Source organism: Thamnophis elegans, chromosome 1, assembly GCF_009769535.1.
Source record: "Thamnophis elegans isolate rThaEle1 chromosome 1, rThaEle1.pri, whole genome shotgun sequence".
NCBI classification, from domain to species: domain Eukaryota; kingdom Metazoa; phylum Chordata; class Lepidosauria; order Squamata; family Colubridae; genus Thamnophis; species Thamnophis elegans.
In genome coordinates this window covers 157,118,915-157,143,383 of record NC_045541.1, presented here as the reverse complement: position 1 = coordinate 157,143,383, position 24,469 = coordinate 157,118,915, and the positions used below count along the sequence as shown (strand labels likewise).

Here is a 24,469-nt window from a genome sequence, read left to right as displayed (position 1 = left end):
ACGATTTATATTGATTATTTCCTATATGATTTGATTGCTTATTTGTACCCTATGACTATCATTAAGTGTTGTACGTTACGATTCTTGATAATGTATTTTTTCTTTTATATACACTGAGAGCTTATGTACCAAAGACAAATTCCTTGGTGTCCAATCACACTTGGCCAATAAAGAATTCTATTCTATTCTGTTCTGTTCGGTTCTATTCTATTCTATTCTTCTTGATGAATGAATGAACGAATGAATGAAAGAAAGACTGACGCTAATAAAAAAATGAATTTATGTCATCTAGATTAGCATTTCTCAATCTTGACAGTTTGAAGCTGTGTGGACTTCAAACTCTCAGAATTCTCCAGCCTGCTAGCTGAAGCCTACACATCTTCAGGTTGCAAAGATTGAGAAAAAAACTGATCTAGATTGTGGTGGTATGTATGAAATGGGAATCCATAGGTTGATAATAGTTGAGTGCTATATACCATTGAATTGTAAAAAGGGAAGAACTAAGGATGAGAATTGGGAAAACTGTAAAAGGTTGCAGTTTATCCAAGTCTGCTATTGTTACGGAAGCCTATTACTGAGGCTTCCTGAGTGTGAGTGGTATGCTATTATCTCCAGTATGGCCATCTTTATTATTGTTTAAACTGTTTATTTTACATTTTTATCCTTGCAAGCCTCCTGCATGTGTGAGGCGATAGAAGTTATACAATAACACAACTGCAAATGTATCTGATCCACGGAAAAAGGTTACTCTGTTGTGAGACAAGAAAAAACAATGATTGCAAAAAAGGGAATAAATGTTTTGACAGTGCTGAAAAATGGTACGGCTGTAGGTGTAGATGGGGTGAGTTGATGTGAGTCCTGGCATGAATATCAGTCTGTGAAATTTGCTAGATCAAATGGTCAACTGTTTCATTCTTATCTCTACAAAGGCAATATTTGCTGCCTTTGTCACATGCTGTATTTTCGCTTTCATGTAAGTGAAAGTTGGCAAAGCTTGTTCTTGAGCTGCTAAAATAAAGCCTTCAGTTTCTTTCCTTAACATTCCTGATCTTACCAACTCTAGGTGCATTATTACTGTCTTTCTCTCTATGTACTTCAAATACTGATTGTGCATTGGGTTGTTCTTTCAATTTACGAACCGGTTTCAATTGTGTTTTTTCCCCTATACTCAGTCTTCACATTTGCTGTTTTCAAGAACTATCTTTGATGGACTTCCTTCCTTTAGCAAGGCTTTGTTGGCTTTTCTTCATGTAGTCTTTCAAGCCATGTTTTCCTTCCACCATAGTTCATTTCACTTGTAGGAGCCCTCTGCTCCCTTCGGCTCTTGTAGGTACAGCCAATCATAGCACTTTTTGGGGTTTAAAGCATGGTGCAATTGTCACTAGTTTTCTTTTCTTTTTTTTTTCTGATTCAAGTTATCAAATTCCATCTTGGACCCAGTCACTATTTCTGTGCATATTAAATAATGGGTATTGAGATTGCTTTGATGATGTTCCCACCATTTTGTTATGATTTCAAAAGTTCCAAACTTATTGATCTATTTGGTAGAAGTATTTTCTTTGAATTTGTTTTACAGTAACCGGAAGCTTCCAAAACTGCCAAATATTTGCAGCCTTCGTTCTGGCACAACTGCTTTGATCAAATCTTCATAGTTAAGCTGGATTCCATCATTTTCAACAGTTTTGGCCTGCCTTTATGGCTATGCCTGCACACTTATTAATGCCAAATTGCATTGCAGATCTTGCTGAATTCTTCTCTGCTCTTTAGCAGGGAATCCATTCCAACCTGTGTTTTCCTAATATTTAAAATAATACACATGAGGTAGTGCAAAAGTTGTACTCTTTGTAAAGCCAAATCATATCCACAGGTTGTTTTGTTCAAATTTGTTATTGATGGGGCTATTGAAAACATAAAGAGTAAAGGCGATGAGTCACCTTGAAAAATTACTTTAAATTTTCTTCTCCTTCTCCTTTTCTTCCTCCTCCCCCTCCTCCTCTTCCTCCTCCTACCCTACCCCTATCCCTCCTCCTAACCCTACCCCTCCCTGAATTGTCTGGCCACCTATCTTGGGAGACTCATATTAAAGTTCCTTAGTTGTATGTTATGTGATTTATGCCGTTCCTATATTACATAGTACATCTATTATTTTTAAATTGAATAGCTTTTCATGGCAAAATGGTTCTTTCTGAAATATAGCACTCCCACAATAGCAATCTGAGCCCTTCAGTGCTGCTCTTCTTGGGCGTGCTGTTGCATTTTATGATGTATTCCTGAATATCGCTGTAAATAAATATCTATTATAGTTGTCTTGCTTCAGCCTGTAAATCTTAACTCTCCAGATTCTCAGTCTCTTATTATAGAATTGGCTGCCTTGGCAGTAGACCATCTGGATGTGACCGGCTAGCTTAGATCTTTTATTGTAGACAAGATCCATCTATTGTAAACTATAATTTTCCTATGTCCTACACACAGAAAAGTGCAACTCTACTTCCCCCTCCCCCCAACTCCAAGGCTTAAATTCTAGGCTTTCTCTTCTTGCCTTTCCAACAGTGGTGGGTTTCTAACCGGTTCTGACCAGTTCAGGCAAATGTTAGCTCTGACTTCAAGCTGAGAGTGAACCTGTTCTCTGTTTCCTTAAAAGTGGGGTTTGCCCGACTGCCCCCGGGTTATATTGACCTTTATGTCTGCTTTTGAAGCCCAGCTGATCAGTAGCGGCAGATTGAATTGCCACCCCTCAGCTGTTTTCCTTGCTCCTTTCCTTGTTTGCAATGTGGAAGTTCAATTTTTGTTAAACTGTGCATGTGCACGCAACACACATCTGGCATGCTTGCAATGTGAACCCATTGTTCAGCTGTTGGAACCCACCCTAACCCTAACCCTAACCCTTGCTTTCCAAGATATTGGATATTTGATTAGTATCTTCAAAGTAATAGAAGGCAGCTGGGTATTGCTGAAAATGGCTCTCACTAATTGGGAATTACTGATCCTTGCTGTGCCAGCTTCATTCTGTTGCCATCTTCCTTTTTTTTCCCCCACCCCAGGGCAAAAGAACTTCAAATAGTACAATCTTTCCTCCTAGGAGAATTTTTCTAGCCACACTCAAAAGATCATGTTATTGGATTGTATCTCTTCTTTTCCCAGTTCTATAATATCCTTTTTTCATCGATCATTTTGATTGATCAGAAGTATAGCCAATATTCCACACATGGGCACCTTGACACCTAGCGGGCCACATCTGGACACTAGCGGGCCATGTCTGGGCTTGGAAGCAAAGCAATGTCTATGTAGATTAGACATGCAAGAGGGAACCACTAAAGTATTCCGGGGCTGTAGGTTGAACTCAGAAAGTAAAAGAAGAACTAAGGCAATGCCAAACCAGTTCCAGGTATGAAAGTTCTGTGGATGTATCCATGCAACTATCAGGACAAACATTACTTTAATAGGGAATTGAGAATTTTTAATTTGCATTATTTTCCGCCATCTGACAGCTGATCAAATATCTAGCACTGCTACGGCAGATTTCTTTTCCCCATATAAACATATGGAGAATAAAACCCACAGTCTATTTTACCAAGCCAGAGCCTCTCACATGGAGGCCTAACAGGAAATAAAATGTTGCAGACGATGCAATGAAGATTGGAGCAATAAGAGATCTTTGTAGCAGACCCTTGCTGGGATAGTTGCCAGCAATGTTCAATTAATGACCCTTGTAGAAACCAAGCTGGTGTGGGCAATTATTCTTTATGAAGAAAACAGGAGATAAAAATTTATTAAGAGCTGTCTCATTTCTCAGAAAGCTAATAAAGTAACTACCAGCTTGCCCTGGATTCGTGTATAATTTACAGGCTTGCCAAATTCTGTACCCATTGGGTTCACTCCATTGTCCATTCACATTTAAAGAGGATAAACTAGATATCACTGCAGATCCCAGATTGAAGTCAATTAACTAGCCAAGCTAGTGTAATGTGATGGTAAAAGGTTAAAAGATCACGTGAAGTGGTTAATACCACTTTATAATGCCTTCCTTGGTAAGGCCATACTTGGAATACTGCATTTAGTTTTGGCTGCCCCAATGTAAAAAAAGATGTGGAGACTCTAGAAAGAGTGCGGAGAAGAGCAACAAAGATGAATTAGGAGACCGGAGACTAAAACATATGAAGAACGGTTGCAGGCACTGGGTATGTCTAGTTTAATGAAAAGAAGGACTAGGGGAGACATGATAGCAGTATTCCAATATCTCAGGGGTTGCCACAAAGAAGAGGGAGTTCAAGCTATTGTCCAAAGTACCTGAGAGTAGGACAAAAAGCAATGGGTGGAAACTAATCAAGGAGAGAAGCAACCTAGAACTGAGGAGAAATTTCCTGACAGAACAATTAATCAGTGGAACAACTTGCCTCCAGAAGTTGTGAATGTTCCAACACTGGAAGTTTTTAAGAAGAGCTTGGATAACCATTTGTCTGAAGTGGTGTAGGGTTTCCTGCCTGAGCAGGGGGTTGGACTAGAAGACCTCCAAGGTCTCTTCCAACTCTATTATTCTAAAGTACACCCTCCCTCTCCTGTATATGTGAAGCCCTCAAATATTGTAACTTTGCTATCATGTCTCCCCTGGTCCTTCTCTTCACTAGCCATGCCCAGTTCCTGCAACAGTTTTTCATATGTTTTAGTTTCCAGTCCCCTAATCATCCTGATTGCTCTTCTTTGCACTTTTTGTAGAGTCTCAACATTTTTTTTTGTAGTGGGGTGACCAAAAACTGGATGCAGTGCTCTAGGTGTGGTCTCCAATGGCCATTGGCGAATGTGGGAATGGAGGTATATTCCATGCTAAGACAGCAATACAAGTATCTCACAGTGGCTCCAAAAACTGTGGTTGCTAGAAAACCAGGAAACTGTGCTTAATTGCTCCATCAATCCAGTAATGTTGCCATATTGAGATTTCAAATATTCTTATAGGTCTCTTTGGAGATCCCCTATGCTTCTTAAAGGTACTATTTTAAAAGCAGGACATGCTCACGAGGAAAAAGAAGACGATCAGAATAGCAATCCAACTGTTCCTAGAAACAGGAAAAAGTATTGTATGTTCAGCCCCTTATGAAATAAGCAATTCAAACCCACTTAGAAACTATTTCTTACATTTAGAAAGTTACAACAATGGTTTTTGCCTCAATAGGCGTCACTGTACATTTATTTCCACCGAACAGCATCTGTCATTTTATTCATTATGTTCATCAGCACTGAACCTGTTCAGATATTTTACAACCTTTTAAAAAAAAAACCCAAAACCCGACTCTGTACAATTGGGTGTCATCAGCAACTTAGCTATTCCAAGGCACAGATAATTCTAGCTCATTTATGAAGAAGACAAAAAGTCTCACGTCAGACTTGATAACTATTAGCTCGTCTTTCTGTCTTCTAATAGATTATTCATGTCATCCTACCTCACGATTTACTCACTTTAGAGGTTACTAATTTATGTTTCAAGATGCTCACTGTGCCATTGAATTAGGAGTCTTTTTATGCAGCACTAAAGCACATAACAAAACACATGTAGGGGATATGGGCCTCAGACTGAAGGATACTTTTCTACTTGATCTTCTTTATTCACATGCATTGAGCACTCACGAAGAACTCTAAAAGATGAGTTCAGGGATAAATAACCATTTGCTAAATTCCTTGCCCCACCCTTAAATTCGCAGAATTAAAAGAAGGAGCAGAAACTTTACAGATACAGTTGAAGAGCAAACCACCAACATCAGATTATCTCATGTTCCCCAGCATCAGAAAGCCAGTTTGAAGTAGTGTTTAAGGCACTGAGTTAGACAACTGTGAGTTCTAGTCCCACTTTAGGCATGAAAACTGGCTGGGTGACTTTGGGCTACTTTCTCTCTCTCTCCCTGTCCAACCCACCTCGCAGGGTTGTTGTTGTGGGGAAAAACAGGAGGAGGAATGAACATTGTGTGTTTGTTGCCTCCAGTTACTTAAAATTTAATAAAGGCAGGATATAACTTTTTTCTTTTTTCTTGTATTTGGTTTGTCAAGCATGTAGGAGAAAACAAGTATAAGTATGAATATAACATATAAACATATATAGCAATAGCAGTTTAGACTTATATACTGCTTCATAGGGCTTTCAGCCCTCTCTAAGCAGTTTACAGAGCCAGCATATTGCCCCCAACAATCCGGGTCCTCATTATATGTATAAGCAGGTATAAGTATATACATAAGAAATGAGTACAAATAAATGGGGACAGAAGGACAGGGACGGCAGGCACACTGGTTGCACTTATGCATGGCCCCTTATAGACCTCTTAGGAATGGGGTGATGTCCACGCCAGACAGTTTAAGGTTGAAGCTGGGAGGGTTTGAGGATGTAACAATACAGGTAGAGTATTCTAGGCATTGACCACTCTGTTGCTGAAGTCGTGTTTTCTGCTATCGAGTTTGGAGCAGTTTACTTTGAGTTTGTATTTATTGTTTGCTCATGTATTATTGTGGTTGAAGCTGAAGTAGTCATTGATAGGTAGGATGTTTTAGCAGACAATTTTGTGTATTAAGCTTAGGTCAGACCGTAGGTGGCATAGTTTTAGGTTGTCCAGGTCCAAGATTTCGAGCCTAGTGGCATAAGGTATTCTATTGCGAGCAGAGGAGTACTCTTCTCACGAAATACCTCTGGACTCCTCAATTGTATTAATGTCCATTACACAGTGTGGATTCCAGGCAGATGAGCTGTATTTGAGAATTGGTCTGGCAAAGGTTTTGTATGCCCTGGTTTGCAGTGCAATGTTACTGGAGAGGAAGCTTCACAAAATTACATTAACAACTCTTAATGGCTTTTTTGCAATGCTGTTACAGTGAGCTCTGGGGCTTAGATCTTTTGAAATGATGTTATCTTGTGCATGTTTGACAAACAAACAAATAAATAAATCCCACCACTGGGTTTAGCCAATAAAGGAGTGGAGGCTTGAGGTGACATTCCTCCTGCTGGCAGATAAACATGAGAACAGCCCTAACGAACCTGTCCAAGATTCATCTTAGCCCAGTTATTTTATTTTCACAGTGGCCAACCAATGCCTCTGGAGAACTCACAAGGAAGATTTAAAAGATATCCTCTCATTACCATTGTGTTCCCTGTGACTGGCATCTGAAGGCATGGTCTATCCTAACCCTAAGTACTCAATATGGATTCTTCAAGACTAATAATGTTTGAACCTTCCTGAGGCTCCCCATTTTTCTTTAAGGCCATCCAAATAAGTGGGTCATCATCACATCAGGTGGCAACGAATTCCGTGGGTTAATTATGCACTGTGCAAAGAAGCATTTTCTTGGTTTTTTTAAAAAAAATGTCTTTCCAAACAGCTTTGCTGAATGACCTTGAACTTTGCGATTTTAAGAGAGGAACTTCAATTTCCTATTTTATGAAGTGCAGTTTTAATTACTATTCAGAACAAAAAAGAGACATGCAGCTAAGATCAAAAGACTTCTTAGAACCCTGAGTATTATCATTTAGTTCCAACTTATTTTGGATATTTAAAATCCCAACAGAATCAAAGGCTTGTAGAAATATTCTGTAATCTTTTTTAGTCAGATCTTTGAACAAGGCTGTCTATAGCCTGGAGATTACAGAAGTGATAGGGAAGTTTTTTTTATATAGCACCTTTCACTGATGTTACATTAATTACATTTAACACATTTTCATTTCACCTTAGTGTGTTACACACTAAACACTACTAACAGAGCCTTTAGTAAGATTTCAGAACTTGAAACAAGTTTTAAGGCTTAATTTATTAAAGCATCCTGAAGTCTAAAGAAAGAAGTGAGACTACATAAAAAAAAAATGATCCACACCCAGGTGCTGTGACCAAAAGGACCCTTTGTGTGGTTGGGTTCAGATTCCAACAGACTTGAGTGTTTTGGTAAAGGTAAAGGTTCGCCTAGTCATTCCGGACTCTAGCAGGTGGTGCTCATCTCTGAAGCTGAAGAGCCAGCGCTATCCGAAGAAGTCTCCGTGGTCATGTGGCCGGCATGACTAAATGCTGAAGGCACATGGAACGCTGTTACCTTCCCATTTTGGTTCCTATTTTTTTCTATTTGCATTTTTACATGCTTTCGAATGGCTAGGTTGGCAGAACCTGGGACAAGTAATGGGAGTTCACTCTGTTATAGCAGTTAGACTTATATACCGCTTCATAGGGCTTTCAGCCCACTCTAAGTGGTTTACAGAGTCAGCATATTGCCCCCAACAACAATCCGGGTCCTCATTTTACCCACCTCGGAAGGATGGAAGGCTGAGTCAACCCTGAGCCGGTGAGATTTGAACAGCCAAACTGCTGAACTGCAGTCAGCTGAGTAGCCTGCAGTGCTGCATTTAACCACTGTGCCACCTCGGCTCTCTTACACGTGCTAGGGATTCGAACCACCGAACTGCTGACCTTTCTGATCGACAAGCTCAGTGTCTTAGTCACTGAGCCACTGCATCCCCTTGGGTGTTTTTTTGGGGTGGGGGAGAGGGGAGGTTTCTTTATTGTGTGTCCAAGAGTTTACTTACTAACTCTGAGGTGGCCATTTAGATTAAACTGAACAGAATGCATCAACCTGATTTCACATGAAATATTCAAAGATTTGTGTTCATGTTTTTGCTTCCTTCCTGATCCTTTTTTGCTTTTATACCTTGACTTTTAGATTGTAAGAATGTATATTTTTAATTGATTATTGATTCTAACTGCTCTGAAGCCTTTTTTTTTAAACTGAAGAATGGAATGAAGATGTTAACATTTATCTATTAATTGCATTGAGTATTTTTGTATATCTGTGGATTTGGAGATAATCATGATTGATAATACAAATTACTATACATTCTTCTAATGGGAAACAAGGCGATCCATAGACATGTTGTGCTTTCCCCCCAGCTTCTGCTTCCTATTGATGGACAAGTTTTGAAACACCATTTTCTCCCTTCTGATGGCTCTTAATCTTGAATCAGATGTGGAGCTTACACCTTTCCAAAGAAAAGTCATGGATTGTATTGTAATACAGTAATAACCTACTAGAGACAGTTGTATTCTGGAAGACAGTCAAAGGCTTTTATTGGGTGTATGAGGTAGGAAAGGACAGTTGGAGAGGAAAGGCTACAACAGTTGTATATTTCTGTCAGCCCTGGAAGCGATCTTTTTCATTGGAGCTTGCCACATTTAGTGCCTGGGAAAATGGGAGGGGAGAATTGCAAGGAGTGGTAGATGAGCCATAACAACATTCCTTTCTCTGGGAGTCAAGGACATCAGGCCTGCACTTGGATGGGAGTGACCGGGGATTTGTCTCTAGTTGGGTCAGTGAATTGGTTGGACCATGTGATGAACTGGTGGGTGCAGGGGATGGATCTTTGACTTTCTTTTGGGTGGAGAAAACCTGGAACTCTCAGATTTGGGTTTCCCCAGATGTGCCAATATGACATCTATAATAAAATGGAACTTTGAGGAACCCCAAACCTCGGAGTCTTCTTTCATTGGGGGTGTTACTTGGAACCCTGACATGTGAAGCTGTTGATGTGATAAAGGGTACCATTGCCTGGAAAAAAAAAAGAACAAGTATAAAAGGAAACTAAGAATATATTTTATTTCCTTTCAGAATAGTATGCATGATGTTTCCGAACAACAAGAATGAGAACAAAATAGCAGTGAGATCAAACGTTTGAAAACACACCCACACCATTTCTTGACCAAGTGTGTGGGATGTTTCAGGGGCATTAGAAAGGACAAAAGAAGTTACCCACTTCTGTTGGTATTTTTCCAGATTCCTCATCTGTCCACCTGCATGTTTGCTGTTCTATCTACAAACTCTATTCCAGATTGGCTGATTATATAACCACGTAGTCTTTTTTAAAAAAAAATCAAAACTGCTGTTGCAGGAAGTCCTCGTGTTGTCACATAGGTGTATGTTAAAATCAAGATAGTTTTGTTTACATACATGAATACCTATCATTGACAGAATTTTGGTTTGACCTTATTTTCCCCCCAGAGATATTCATTCCAGCTTATATTTTGTAAATATGTATTTATTAAACAAAAATAATCACACATCTGAAAAGTTGTCAAGGTTACCAAATAATGTTTTAAAGGACTGGAGAATTCATAATTTAAGAGCCTAAGGAAAGGGTACTACTACTTCAGACTCAAATCCATCCAATCAGGCAGACAGATTTCATTAGTGATCGATTAGATACTTCTGGGAAATCTTCAAAGAGGGAGTGAAAGTAACAGGCTTCTAACTGCTTGCTCCTTTCAGTTAGTACTTGTTTGTTCAATCAATCAATATTTATACTGTAGCTGCCTACCTCACACAAAGCAAATTGTAGGGTAGTCTACAATTGCATTGTTCAATGTAATTTTAAAAATATACTTAAAAAAAATCTTGCTAACTTCTTGGCAAGGACTGAGTGGCTAAGATGCTGAGCTTGTTGATTAGAAAGGTGGGCAGTTCGGCAATTTGAATCCCTAGCGCCAGTAACGGAGTGAGCCCCTGTTACTTGTCCCAGCTTCTGCCAACCTAGCAGTTCAAAAGCATGTAAAAATGCAAATAGAAAAACAGGAATCACCTTTGGTGGGAAGGTAACAATGTTCCATGCGCCTTCGGCATTTAGTCATGCCGGCCACATGACCCCGGAGACGTCTTCGGATAGCGCTGGCTCTTCAGCTTTGAAACAGAGATGAGCATCACCCCCTAAAGTCAGGAATGACTAGCACATATGTGCGAGGGGAACCTTTACCTTTACCTTAACTTCTTGGCAGGGAGCATCATAATTACACATTTTTTTATAAAGGAGAACATTATGATATACAAATGGAAGGTCCCTCCTATCAATTTCAGTGGATGATTCATTATTTATTCCCAGATGTAGTTTAAGAAAAGCAGATGAAGTACCATAATGGTTGCATTTAGACAATATGGCTGACTGGCCAAATGTTATTTTTAAGCAACTGACTAATTCCTGACTAATTTTGGAGGACACAATTTGTTATTTTGGTCTCATGGTTAAGGTATTAGCTTAGAAATCAGGAGACTCTGAATTTTATTCCTGCCTTAGACATAGAAATTGGTTGGGTGACTTTGGGCCAATTTCTCCCTCCTAATGCACCTCACCTCACATGATTGTTGTTGTGAGGAAAAAGGGAAGGAGTATTAGGTATTTGCCATCTTGAGATTGATAAAATAATAAAAGTCAGGATAAAATTAATTAATTACATAAATATTAATTCAATAAATAAAGTACACTTAGGCAAAACTGTTAAACTGGAGCTACTTGATAACCCTGGAAGAAAAGAAGTGGGAAATAAAAATCAGGTTGTTGTTTGCGAAGTGTGAAGAAAATTAATATATGGGTACAATTTAAAAAGTTGTTTATGTTAGAAAATGCTACTATCAGTAGAAAGGGAGAGCTTGGAGGCAGAGGTGTCCGGTTCAGGCCAAAGTAAGGCCACCGCATGTTGTTATCAGGCTCTTCATTCCTATAAATAAAATTTATAGCATAAATTGCACAGCTCTTTAAAGACCCATGTATCATTTCCGAAGAGTATAATCTCCCATAACCTTGTGGGCCTGGGCACAGACAACACTGTAGTTGCAGAGGTTAGTTAGAAGTGACCACTTTTGGAACCTTTTAGGCTTTGCAAAGGAGGCAGTTACTTCCTTTGCTCTTTTCCTCCAGAGAAAAGAGAACCCATAGCAAAATTGTGTTTAATGAGAAGGATAGCAGTTGAGGGGATAGCAGTGTTCCAATATCTCAGGGACTGCCACAAAGAAGAGGGGGTGGGGTCAAATTATTCTCCAAAGCACTTGATGGTAGGACAAGAAGCAATGAGTGGAAACTAATCAGGGAGAGAAGCAACTTAGAACTAAGGAGAAATTTCCTGACAGTTAGAACAATTAACCAGTGGAACAACTTTCCTCCAGAAATTGTGAATGCTCCAACACTGGAAGTTTTAAAGAAGAGATTGGATAACCATTTGTCTGAAGTGGTATAGGGCTGGGGTGTCAAACTTAATTTCATTGAGGGCTACATCAGGGTTGTGTTTCACCTGGGGACCCGGGGTGAGTATGGCCAGGGTGGGCGTGGCCAGCTCGCTGTCACTCGTGTGGTGCCTGTGGTGGCCTGAGCTCTCTGCCCACAAAAATGGGCTCCTAAGCTCTGTTTTTGGCTGCCACAACCCTCTGCCAGAGAAAATGGACCTTGGGAGAGCCACACATGGCCCTCTGCAACTTTGTTTTCATTGGCAGAAGCACCACAGGCAGTTCTTCACTGTTTCCAAGATGGCTCCATGGGCTAGATCTTACTCCGAGGGCCAGATTTGGCCCCCGGGCCTTGAGCTTGGTATAGGGTCTCCTGCCTGTGCAGAGGGTTGGATTGAAGACCTTGAAGGTCCCTTCCAACTTTGTTATTCTATTATTCTTTGTGTGTCAGGGGCCTTTATCTTTTGTCCCTCCTCCTCACGTAGCTGCAGCAACTTTGCACGGAGTGTCAAATGGGAATACCATGGCTCAGCCTCAAATACCTCACATTGAATTGTAATTATTACAAGCATTCCTTGACTTACAACACTTCATTTAATGACCGTTCAAAGTTACAACTGAAAAAAGTGATTTATGACCGTTTTTCACAGTTATGACCTTTGCAGCATCCCCATGGTCACGTGATCAACTGTTTCACATTTATGAGGGTTGCACAGTCCCAAGATCATGGGATCCCCTTTTGCGAACTTCTGACAAGGAAAGCCAGTGGGAAAGTCACATTCACTCACTTAACAACTGCAGTGATGCACTTAACAACTGTGGCAAGAAATGTAAAATGGAGCAAAACTCACTTAATAAAGGTCTCACTTAACAACAGAAATTTGTGGCTCAATTGTGGCTGTAAATCGAGGACTACCTGTATATAGGATCAGATTGTTCATAAATATCTCACTTTCTCAATGTTTAACACATTCTTCCTTACCGTCCCAAAGGTGCTTTTTCAAGAGGCAACTGGACTTTCTGGTTTTTCTCATCCAAGAAACTTGGCTGAGAAGAGAAAGGTCTTCAAAGAAAAAAAGTCCAGAAAGTCCAGTTGTCTTTTGAAAAAGCATCTCTGGGACAACCATGACCTGGATGTCTGAGAATCTCCATAGACATCCTTCCTTACCCTTTCCCGGTTTCTCTGACCTCGTTTCATTAGGTTTTGATACAACCAGCTCCAGAGAGATTCTGTCACTTGGGCGCTTCCCAAACGCCCTGGACGGGAACTCCCATCCAGTATTATTATTATTAGCCATGTTGGCTGAGCGTGAGAGTTGTGGTCCATTGGCTGAGCGTGAGAGTTGTGGTCCAATATTATGGAGAGGAATCGAGGAGTTGAAAAGGGTCCGAAATCCCAAAGAATTTGGTATGGAACAGAACAAAATTCCCCTCACCTCTAACTGGGCGGGAATGATGGGGATTGTGTTCCGAAGTCTCTGCCGGGCTCCAGCTCTTCCCTCGTCTGGAGGGAGCGCGAATCCCGCTCGCGCCCCTTCCTCGCTTCGGTCCGCGCCCATCGACTTAAGTTTGGCCGCTCGCGGCGTGGAAGTACTGGCCGCGAAGGGACCGCGCGAAAACTTCGCGGAGGTGGGAGGGGGAGGAGGAGGAGGAGGCTGGCTCTGGGGAAGCCACACGGGGGGCGGCGGCGGCGGCGGCCTCGGCGATCATGCAGAGGAGCCGCTCTTTGCACCAAGCTGTGGAGAAGGTGCGCCGAGGAGCCGCCGTGCCACGGCCGCCACGAGCACAGCACACTGGCCCACGCTGCAACCGCAGGCGCGGCCAGCGACCCAGCCGAGCCCAGCGTCTGCCCAACGCTCCGCGGCCGGCTCCACCTCCTCCTCCTCTTCCTCCGCCGCCGCCTCGGCCGCTACCCCCCTGAGGAGCCCGGACGGGCGGTCCGAGCCCCTCTGCATGGATGTCAAGGCGGCGCCCAACGGGGTAGCCACCATCGAGGACCGAATCCTTCGAATCACCGGCTACTATGGCTACTACCCCGGCTACTCCGGCCAGAAAAGTAAGGAGAAAGCGGCGCCGTGGGCAATCCGCGTGTGGCTGCGCTGGGTTGCGGGATGGCTGGCTCCCCCCCCCCCCCTCTCCGTCTCCTCTAGCGGGAAGGTGTCGCTTCATCCAGGGGTCTCGCAGGAAACCTGCGCACAACTGAGCCGCTCGTTTGGGGAGCAAGGAAATGTCCTCGCTTCCTTTTTTAACCCCCTCGTGCCCTGCGCGACTTTGCTGTCGCTCCTCCGGAGATGAGTCTTTCAAAAAAAAAAAACCCCAAACCACCCCAAAAACCGGGTAGCAGCGGATAGGGCAAGGGGGAAAGGGGGAGAAGGGGGGATGCCGGAGAATGTGCGCTGGATTCCGGGGGTCGAGGGTTGGGGGGAGCGGAGGACGAAGAGAGGAAGAACATGCGCCCCCTTTCCACGCTCTGCATATTAGGCTGGGGAACGTCCACTTGCCTCGGGCTGTTTCGTGATTTGCCTGTGGATGGGCGGTTGTTTCTCCTCCCACCTCCTACGAAAATGGTGGGCTCGGCGAAGAAGGGGGTCTCGGGGCTTGCGTGGCGTGTGCGCGCGCGTTTGAAGGAGCAAAGGGGCGCCCGCGCGAAAGGAGCGCACTGGCTGCGCATCTGCACCTTGCAGCTGCGGGAGAGAGGGAGGGAGGGTGAGGGAGGGAGGGAGGGAAGGAGAGAGAGAGAGAAAGAGAGAAGGGGAGAGAGAGAAAGAGAGAAGGAGAGAGAGAGAGAAAGAGAGATGGGGCAAAAGAGAGAAAGAGAGGGGGGAAGAGAGAGAGAGAGGGAGTGAGGGAGAGAGAAAGAAAGAAAAAGGGGGCGGGAGGGGGGGAGAGAGAGAGGCAGAATCGCGCGCACGCTTTGAGGATTGCTGCATCGAGTCTTGCCCGGCCTGCCTGTTAAGGGGTGGGTAGGTTCGGCAGCGGGATAAAGCTGCAGTCATAAGCGTCCCGCGGCGTCGGCGCGTGTGGGAATCCGACTACGGGTTCGCTGCGGTTCAAAGACGACTAAGCAGAGAAGGTGTCGCAAGAGAGCCTTAAAACTACGAAGGCGCGGAGAGAGGGAGATGTTTCATATGATTAAAACTGGCTTTAAAAAAGGGGGGATTGCAGAGAGATTCCAAGTAATGGTTGAAGGAAGGTGTGGCTGCTGGACCTGCCTTCCTGGGGTGGATAACCTGTGTACCAGTTTCTGAAATAAACTTTTAATAACTTGTTTCCCATGTTCAGGCGAAGTGGTTAATAAAAGGAGAGAGGGCAAGGCCCATTGGCCCCTTTGTTTGAAAACCGGTCTGAGTTTCAAACACAAAATGAAGTTGTCCCTAACAAAGTATGCAAGCATGAGCAGCACTTGGAGCTATGGCCAGACACTGAGAGCATTTTATTTCTGACCATTTGCGGTGGCTATTAAGTGGAACAAATCATGTGCAGAGGCAATAAGAGCCTTGGTCCTCCTCCTTTCCCACTACCTCTGCAAAGCCTTTTCTTGGATAGTGGCCAAAGTATTCATCTTATGTGGCTTCTTAAGTTTGCAGCAATGCAGCTTTTCTGTGCATATCTCACATATTTCCAGGTGGTCTGTTTGATTTAAGCATTTATATCACCGCTTTGTAGAAAGAGAACAATTGTCTGTCAAGTGTAAGGAGAATGTTATTTCATGGTGACAAAGAACACATGAAAAGTTGTGTGGCAAGGACACATTGGCTTCCACAGCTGTGCTTCCTTCAGAGAAGCCCAGGACATCCTGATGGTGGATTTGCACAGTTAAAATTTAGAATTTAGAAGAACAGAGTTGAAAGGGACCTTGAAGGTCTTCTAGTCCAAGCCCCTGCTTAAGCAAGGAACCCTACAACACTTCAGACAAATGGATATCCAACATCATCTTTAAAACGTCCAGTGTTGGAGCATTCACAACTTCTGGAGGCAAGTTGTTCCACTGATTATTTGTTCTAACTGTCAGGAAATTTCTCCATAGCTCTAAGTTGCTTCTCTCCTTGATTAGTTTCCACCCATTGCTTCTTGTCCTACCCTCAGATGCTTTGGAGAATAGCTTGACTTCCTCTTCTTTGTGGCAACCCCTGAGATATTGGAACACTGCTATCATGTCTCCCCTAGTCCTTCTTTTCATTAAACTAGTATACCCAGTTCCTGGAACCTTCTTCATATGTTTTAGCCTCCAATCCCCTGATCATCTTTGTTGCTCTTCTCTGCACTCTTGCTAGAGACTCAACATCTACAAATACAATAGGCTTGGAAGGCATTGAATTGGTATCATACTTATACATATATTTTTTAAAAGTACAGCAGCAACTTGGTCTAGGAATATGAAGAATTGGTTTCTTCAGTCATGATTCTTTCATGGTCATATTATTTTAAGTCCTTGACAGTTTTTCACCCTACCACATATACATTATACATGGAAACTAATCAAGGAGAGAAGCAACTTAGAACTGAAATTTCCTGACAGTTAGAACAATTAATCAGTGGAACAGCTTGCCTCCAGAAGTTGTGAAAGCCCCAACACTGGAAGTCTTTAAGAAGATGTTGGATAGCCATTTGTCTGAAATGGTATAGGGCTTCCTGCCTAGGCAGCGGGTTGGACTAGAAGACCTCCAAAGTCCCTTCCAACTCTGCTATTGTATTATTGTACATTCTCCTGACAGATGCTGGAGACCATCTGGCTGTGATAAAGATAAGTTCTTCCTCACTTTGTAGGTGGGCGCTGAGAATGAACTGATCCAGCTTCTAGATCAACAAAGTAATGGGTAGTTCAGGAGCTCATTTAACATTTTAGAAACTTCCTTTGAGTTGGGATGGATAGGAGCAAGGTAGTGCTCGCTCCACAATTCTGGGATATTTGGTACATTCCTATATAGGGAGACTCCATGCATTCCCAATGGGCAGCTTCTATTATTGAAATGTATTAGAATATAAGCTCAGACCAACAGCCCAGCTTCTATTATGTTTTTTTTAATATAGTTCTCTTCTTCAAGCACCCTTTTATTTGGAAGTTACAGAGCTTTTACCTCTGTAGCCCAGAGCCAGTTCTGTGGACCCAAGGCCTTCATATCTTCTCTATAACACATCAGTGGCTGGGATTGAGCTGGGCTTCTTCTGCCTGCAGAGCATCTACTCTGCCATTGAGTGATGGTCCTTTCTTAGTTTTTAGTTTTTTAAAAAAAGTTTACTTTATTGTCATTACACCTTGTACAACAAAATTAAATGCCGTCTTTTTTATTTTATTTATTTTATTTTGTTAAGCATGAATTACACAACATATGTATAGATATGATTATGAATCTATGAAATGAATATGAATAAAAGGGAACATTAGGACAGGGCACACTGGTGAGCTTATGCATGCCCCTTAAAGACCTCTTAGGAACGGGGTGAGGTCAACAGTAGACAGTCTAAGGTTAAAATTTTGGTGGTTTGGGGAAGAAACCACAGAGTCAGGTAGAGCATTGACCACTCTGTTACTGAAGTCGTATTTTCTGCAATCGAGTTTTGAGTAGTTTACCTTAAGTTTGTATCTATTGTGTGCCCGTGTATTGTTGTGGTTGAAGTTGAAGTAGTCCTTGACAGGTAGGACATTGTAGCAGATAATTTTATGTACTAGGCTTAGGTTGGATCGAAGGCGGCAAAATTCTAAGTTGTCTAAGTCCCAAATTTCAAGTCTGGTGGCATAAAGTATTCTGTTGTGAGCAGAGGAGTGGAGGACTCTTCTCGTGAAATATCTTTGGACTCTTTCGATTGTATTTATGTCTGATACGCAGTGTGGGTTCCAGACAGATGAGCTGTATTCAAGAATTGGTCTAGGAAAAGTTTTTATGCCCTAGTTTGCAGTTCAATATTACTGGAGAAGAAGCTACACAAGAATAGATTAACAACTCTTCAGTGTACATTATAGCTATTATAAAAATAAAACACAAACACACGTCCTTCACATTCTATACAATTGAATTGAAAACCCCGGATATTGCATTAATATTGCACTATACAGTATAATTTAACATAGTTACTGCTCTGGGATAGAAGCTGTTTTTCAGCCTATTTGTCCTTGTTTTTATTATCTCACTTAGGACAGTGGTTGAGGGGTGTCTATTGCATTGCCTGACTTCATACCCTCAACATCATCTCTTCTGACTCTGCAAAAGGCAGACATGAAGCAAGAGATTTGCAGGGGTGTCTTGAGGATAGAGTTTTGGGGCAAAGGCCCAGACTCTGACATAATAGGAAACATTTTGAAGGAAGTGAACACACATTACTAGCTAAAAGTCCTTACTCATTAAAGTGGGATATACAGAATTTAAATAGCTTCACTGCAGTATTGGGTGGGGGTGGTGGTGTCTTTGTTTTGTGGCAGACTCTGATTTTCTCATTGCATTGACCAGGATGAATTGCATACAATTCAGGATTCAGCTAAGAGCAACACGAGATAAAAAGAAGTGATCTGGGAAGAGAAGCTTGGAAAATCAGTGCAGTCACTGCAAATTAAGAGTCAATCTGGTGCCCACAGATCCCTCTCTTGGTACTTGCCAGGTTCCTGTCCCACCCAAACCTCATTATTATTAATGTTATTATTATTATTTTGAATTTCTGAAGAGAAAACCCCATAACAGCATGGAGGGACCCCATTTTCCTGTGATTTTCTAAAGCTATGGAGGTTGCATGAGAGCAGACCTAATTCTTACATGGCCTCTGCAGCCTCTGAAAATTATGCCAAGTGTGCTTTTGAAAATAGTTGTTGTCAGGTATTGGTGTGTCATCCAAAACGTTGTGGCATGTCACTTTTGACAAATGGGTCATTGGTTTGCCATCAATGGTGTAAGCAGTACTGAGCTAAACAGTCCAAATAAAATATCTATTCTGCATAGAAGTTTTAGCCTAAGGCTTTTAGCCTTAGCAGGGGTGTCAAACTCGCAGCCCATGGGCTGGATGCATCATGCATTGGCCATGCCCACCCTCATTTTAGCCAAGGGGGAAAAATTGCGGTACGTCATGTGACAACAACGTGTTTGACACATGACGTACCACAGTAGGCTTATAGGGTTCAGTTTTCCATCCTGGATTTAGACTAGTGTTGGATCATTCATCAGCAAGTGAATGACTGGGGATTGTCTGTGTGTGTATATGTGTGTGTGTGTCTTCTCTTCTATGAGCCAGAAGGCAAGCAAATGGTTTTGTTGAAACAGAATATTTCTGCATTGGAAACTTTCAATTAATGCTGGCGCCCAGTGGCAATTGGAGCAGACCAATCTATTGAGGGCAGCAGCACTTTATCTGACTGGGATAGATCAGATGACCTGCTGCTGGTTGCTTTTTGGGGTTGTATTTTTAAAGACAGAAACAGCATGCGTCTAATGAAAAGAGATTTCTTTTTATACATGGTTGGGAAATGACCCAATGCCGTTTTTATTATTTCAGCATGATTTTTCTATTTAGCACAGACTGTGAGAGCCCTGGGCATTAACCTTAAACAGATGCTGATTTAAGTCACTTCCAGGGCAAAAACAGAACTTAATTTAGTCAGATGGGGGAAGGGAGAAGTGAGGAGTGGGAAATTGCAAAAGATTGGGCTTCTTTTGTTTTTGTTTTTCAATGAATATTTAAACTCTTTAGAAAGAAAAGACAGGAACAGAATAATAGAGTTGGAAGAGACCTTGGAGGCAGGGGTGAAATTCAGCAGGTTCTGAACTGGTAGAGGAAGTTTTGAGTAGTTCAGAGAACCGGCAAATACCACCTCTGGTTCCCCCAGAGTGGGGTGGGAAAGGAGATTTTGCAGTATCCTTCCCTGCTGTGCCCACCAAACCATGCCCACGGAACCGGTAGTAAAGCAATTTGAATTTCACCACTGCTTGGAGGTCTTCTAGTCAAAACCCCTGCTTAGGTAGGAAACCCCACACCACTTTAGACAGATGGTTGTCTAATCTCTTCTTAAAAACTTCCAGTGTTGGGGCATTCACAACTTCTGGAGGCAACTTCTGTTCCACTGCTTAATTGTTCTGACTGTCAGGAAATTTCTCCTCAGTTCTAAGTTGCTTCTCTCCTTGATTAGTTTCCACCCATTGCTTCTTGTTCTACCCTCAGGAGCCTTGGAAAACAGTTTGACTCCCTCTTCTTTGTGGCAACCCCTGAGATATTGGAACACTGCTATCATGTCTCCCCTAGTCCTTCTTTTCATTAAACTAGACTAGTGATGGTGAACCTTTTTTGTCGGGGATGCCAAAAGCAAGCACCCACGTCTGCTCGCGTGCCCACCCCCATATGTTATTGCCTCCCTGCATCGTACCCCCTGCATATGCATGTGTGACCCCCCCCCCGCTGCCTCGCACATGTGCACATGGCTTTTTTGGAGCCTGGGGAGGGCAAAATCGGCCCTCTGGAGACTGGAAATTGCACATTTTCCAACTTCCGGTGGGCCCAGTAGGCCTGTTTTTCACCCTCCCCAGGCTCCAGAGGCTTTCTAGGAGCCTGGGGAGGGTGAAAATGGCATCCTCTCATGGAGGCCTTCCGGAATGCGAAAAACAGCCAAAAATCAAGACCGAATAGCAAATGTCCAGGTTTCCGAGGAGAGGGGGAGAGACTGCCTCCTGCCACATACCTCCCAACGGCCGATAAGATCTCACAGGTTGGGCCTTCTCTGGGTGCCATTGACCGGACAGTGCCGGCTGGTGACCCCTCGGGGGAGGGCCTTCTCTGTAGCTGCTCCTGCCCTGTGGAACGATCTACCCGTAGAGATACGGACCCTTCCTACTCTCTCGGCCTTCCGAAAAGCCATTAAGAGCTGGCTGTTCCGGCAGGCCTGGGGCTGTTGACTTCATGAATGAGGTCCAGCCCCACTAAGATTGAGTGTATGGTGTGTTGTTTTAAACTTGTTGTTTTTTTCCCTATTTTTAACTTTTTATCTTTTAATCTTGTTCTTGTAAGCCGCCCGGATTGGGCGGCATATAAATTTATTAGATTACAATTAAATTACAATTGCACGCATGCATGCTGGAACTGACAGACAAAAATGGCTGTGCATGCCACCTGTGGCATGCATGCCATAGGTCCACCATCACGGAACTAGAAATACCCAATTCCAGCAATTGTTCTTTATATGTTCATATGTGTTTATATAAACATATATGTTTATATGTTCATCCAGTCCCCTAATACTTGTAATTGCTTATATCAGTGATGGCTAATCTTTTTGTCCTCGCGTTCCAAAATCGTGCCACATGCAACAATGAACTCACACCCATAATGCAATGTGCCCCACCCCTGCACATGTGCGCATGACCCCTCTGTGCTCCCTCAATGCATGTGTGTAACACACCCCTGTGCCCCATTTTGGGCTTAGCAGGCCTCCTTGGAGCCTCCTGGGACCAAAAACAGGGTGCGGGGATGCACCATATCCCCCCGCGCTCCCCCACCTCCTGCACATGTGTGCGTGACCCCCACCCCTGTGCATGCATTCCCCCCCAAACATGCACGCACGTCTCCCACATGCATGGCAGAGACCTGCAAATCAGCTGGCAAGTGGGAGACGTGCATGCATGTGCAATGGAGTTGAACTGGGGCGCCGGCTGGCATGCCTATAGAGAAGGCTCCATGTGCCACCTGTGGCACGTGTGCCATAGGTTTGCCATCGCGGGTCTATATGATCAGCAAAGTTCACTTTCAATAAATTAAGCAAGGATGATAAAAGGTAGTGTGGAAAGGGAACCAAATCCTTTCTGCCATTAAAATCTTCCCTTTGTTCCTTGTCATTCAATCTTGCTGCCATTTAGAAATGACATTTGTAGCAAAAGGTAACAGGCCTGACCCTTGATAAAAGACACCAGCCTACACAGGTAATCATTCCATTCAGAAGGCCAGAGATTCTCCCATTAATAAATAACAGATCTTTTCCTCCACAAGTTTGCTGCCTTCATCTGTAATGCTAATTAAGTGGGAGACTGCGGCTCAGTGGGATGCCTACTCCAGCATTCCCTTTAGGAGAACCGGTCAATTACACTTTCTAAGAATTTCTAGAAAGTAGGTTGTTTCTGCTTGCTTTCAAAGAGCAAAGGCAAAACATTTCCTCTAAAAGAAAATGCCAAGAGCCTCTTCAGACCTCCTCTGAACGTCTGATCTGATTCTTTGTTTGTACTGTTCAGGAATTATTGAGTCTGTCATCTGTACCTCTATAACTGTCTGGTTTGGCTCTGCAACCCAACAAGACAGACACAGACTTCAGAGAATAATCAGAACTGCAGAAAAAACAATTACTACCAACTTGCCTTCCATTGAGGACCTGTACACTGTATGAGTCAAAAAGAGGGGCTATGAAAACATCTACAGACCCCTCACACCCTGGACATAAATTGTTTCAACTCCTACCCTCAAAATGACACTATGACACCAGAACAACTAGATGACACCAGAACAACTAGACACAAGGACAGGTTTTTCCCAAATGCCATCACTCTGCTAAACAAATTCCCTCAACACTGTCAACACTGTTTACTAAGTCTGCATTACTATTACTATTAATCTTCTCATTGTTCCTATCACCCGTCTCCTCCCACTTATGACTGCATGGGTGTAACCTTGTTGCTTGTAGCCTTATGATTTATATTGATTGTTTCCTAGTATGGTTTGTTTGCTTATTTGTATCCTATGACCAGTGGTGGGTTACCACCGGTACACCCCGGTACGAGTCTACCGGTGCCTGCCGGGAGCACTGTGTACTGTTCCGGTATGGTGCTCCGGAGGGCCCACCCACCTGCCCGTGCTCCTTACCAGTATTTGAGCTCTTCGGGGCTTCCGTGCACGCACATGGAGCGTACGGCGCCTGCGTGATGCTCCGCCGAGCATCTGCAGCATAGTGGAGCGTCGCGGAGTGTTGCAGGCGGTAAGTACGCATGTGTGTGCTGCACGCATGTGCCCGCGCACTGAGCAGGTTCATATGGTGGACACTGGGCCCTGTTGCACTGTACTGGTTGCACTGGGATCCAGAACCCATCACTGCCTACGACTATCATTAAGTGTTGTACCTTATGATTCCTGATGAATGTATCTTTTCTTTTATGTATACTGAGAGCATATGAACCAAAGGCAAATTCCTTGTGTGTCCAATCCCATTTGGCCAATAAAGAATTCTATTCTATTCTATTCTATTCTATTCTATTCTATTCTATTCTATTCTATTCTATTCTATTCTATTCTATTCTAGTATTTGTCCTGCATTCTTTCAAACCTGGCTCCGAACGGACCTAATTTTCCTTCCAACAGTAGTTAAACTTTGATAACTTTTTCAGATGGTGAAGGTGGCATTGGATTGTTGTTGCAGCAAACAGGCAAAAATCTATAGGAAACAATTATCTAAGGCAATCTGAAAACCTCCCATTTTTTTTTCCTCTTCCTAACTTTGGGCCCTTAAAGCAGATTCTTGAAGCGCAAGATGATGTAATTTCTAAAAAAAGAAGTCTGCAGGAAAGGACACAAATCTAGCAGTCATTTCCCAAAAACCTCTTTTAAACTGGCCCAAATCTTTTAGATGTTCCACCTGAACAGAGACTTATCACCACCTCATCCCAAACGCTAGACAAATTTGAGAAGGAATGGGCATAGAATTTGCCGATGTGTAATTCATGAAAAAGCTACCCAAGCTTTTAAGCTTCCAGTTGCTGGGAAGATTGTCAACATTTCTCATTTGCTAGAAGTTAGGCGGGAGGATGGCAGCTTGGTAATAGCCCATCAATTTCAGACAGAAAGTTCAACCTTCCATCTTGGCAGTCTCCGAGCCGAATGGCTCTCAGTAGGGATGTGCATAAAACAGACAGTAGGTTTTGTTTGAAACCTGGAATAAACCAGCATGTCCTGAGAGTTTTGCTGCACCATCTGTTTGGCCCCAGTAGAGCAGAAACAAAACCATTTTAATTGTCCTCAGTTTTGAAAGAAAAACAAATCCAGAGGATTTTGAGCATGAAGGGTTGCTAGCACTGAAGAGGTTACCTAGTTTGGGTAATGAAATGTATGCAAGAAAACAACCAAGCTCAGGGAGAGCCAAGGATCCCTCATTTCAACCCCGAGCTATGAATATTATTTATTGATCTTAAGAGGTTTTTTTAGTTCTTTGGTCGGTTTCCTCCTCCTTCATTCTCCTCTCTTCCTCTTAACACTTCACTGTATGGAGTATCCCTCTGTCCTCATCTTCTCTGGGTCTTCCTTCCTTTCCCTTTTCTCCCTTCATCCCCCAATGTGGTTCGGGTTTTCTCTCCTTCCCATGGGCAACATTTTGTTCCAGAACAAAATCGCTCTGTTTGATGCTGTATACAGCAGTGTTTCTCAGCCTTGGCAGCTTGAAGATGTGTGGACTTCAGCTCCCAGAATTCCCCAGCCAATTTGCAATACATGCCAAAATATCTGAAGCCCTCATGTTTTACGTTGG

At 42.9% G+C, this 24,469-nt stretch overlaps 1 protein-coding gene across 1 annotated transcript in view; it reads left to right on the top strand.

The window, feature by feature from the left end:
• Positions 1-13,950: 13,950 nt before the first annotated feature.
• The window catches only part of LOC116519563 (solute carrier family 35 member F4-like), a 164,051-nt gene continuing 153,532 nt past the window's right edge, over positions 13,951-24,469 (top strand). The window contains 1 exon segment of the mRNA XM_032233514.1: positions 13,951-14,053. Within this exon segment, the coding sequence (XP_032089405.1) occupies positions 13,951-14,053 (103 nt within the window).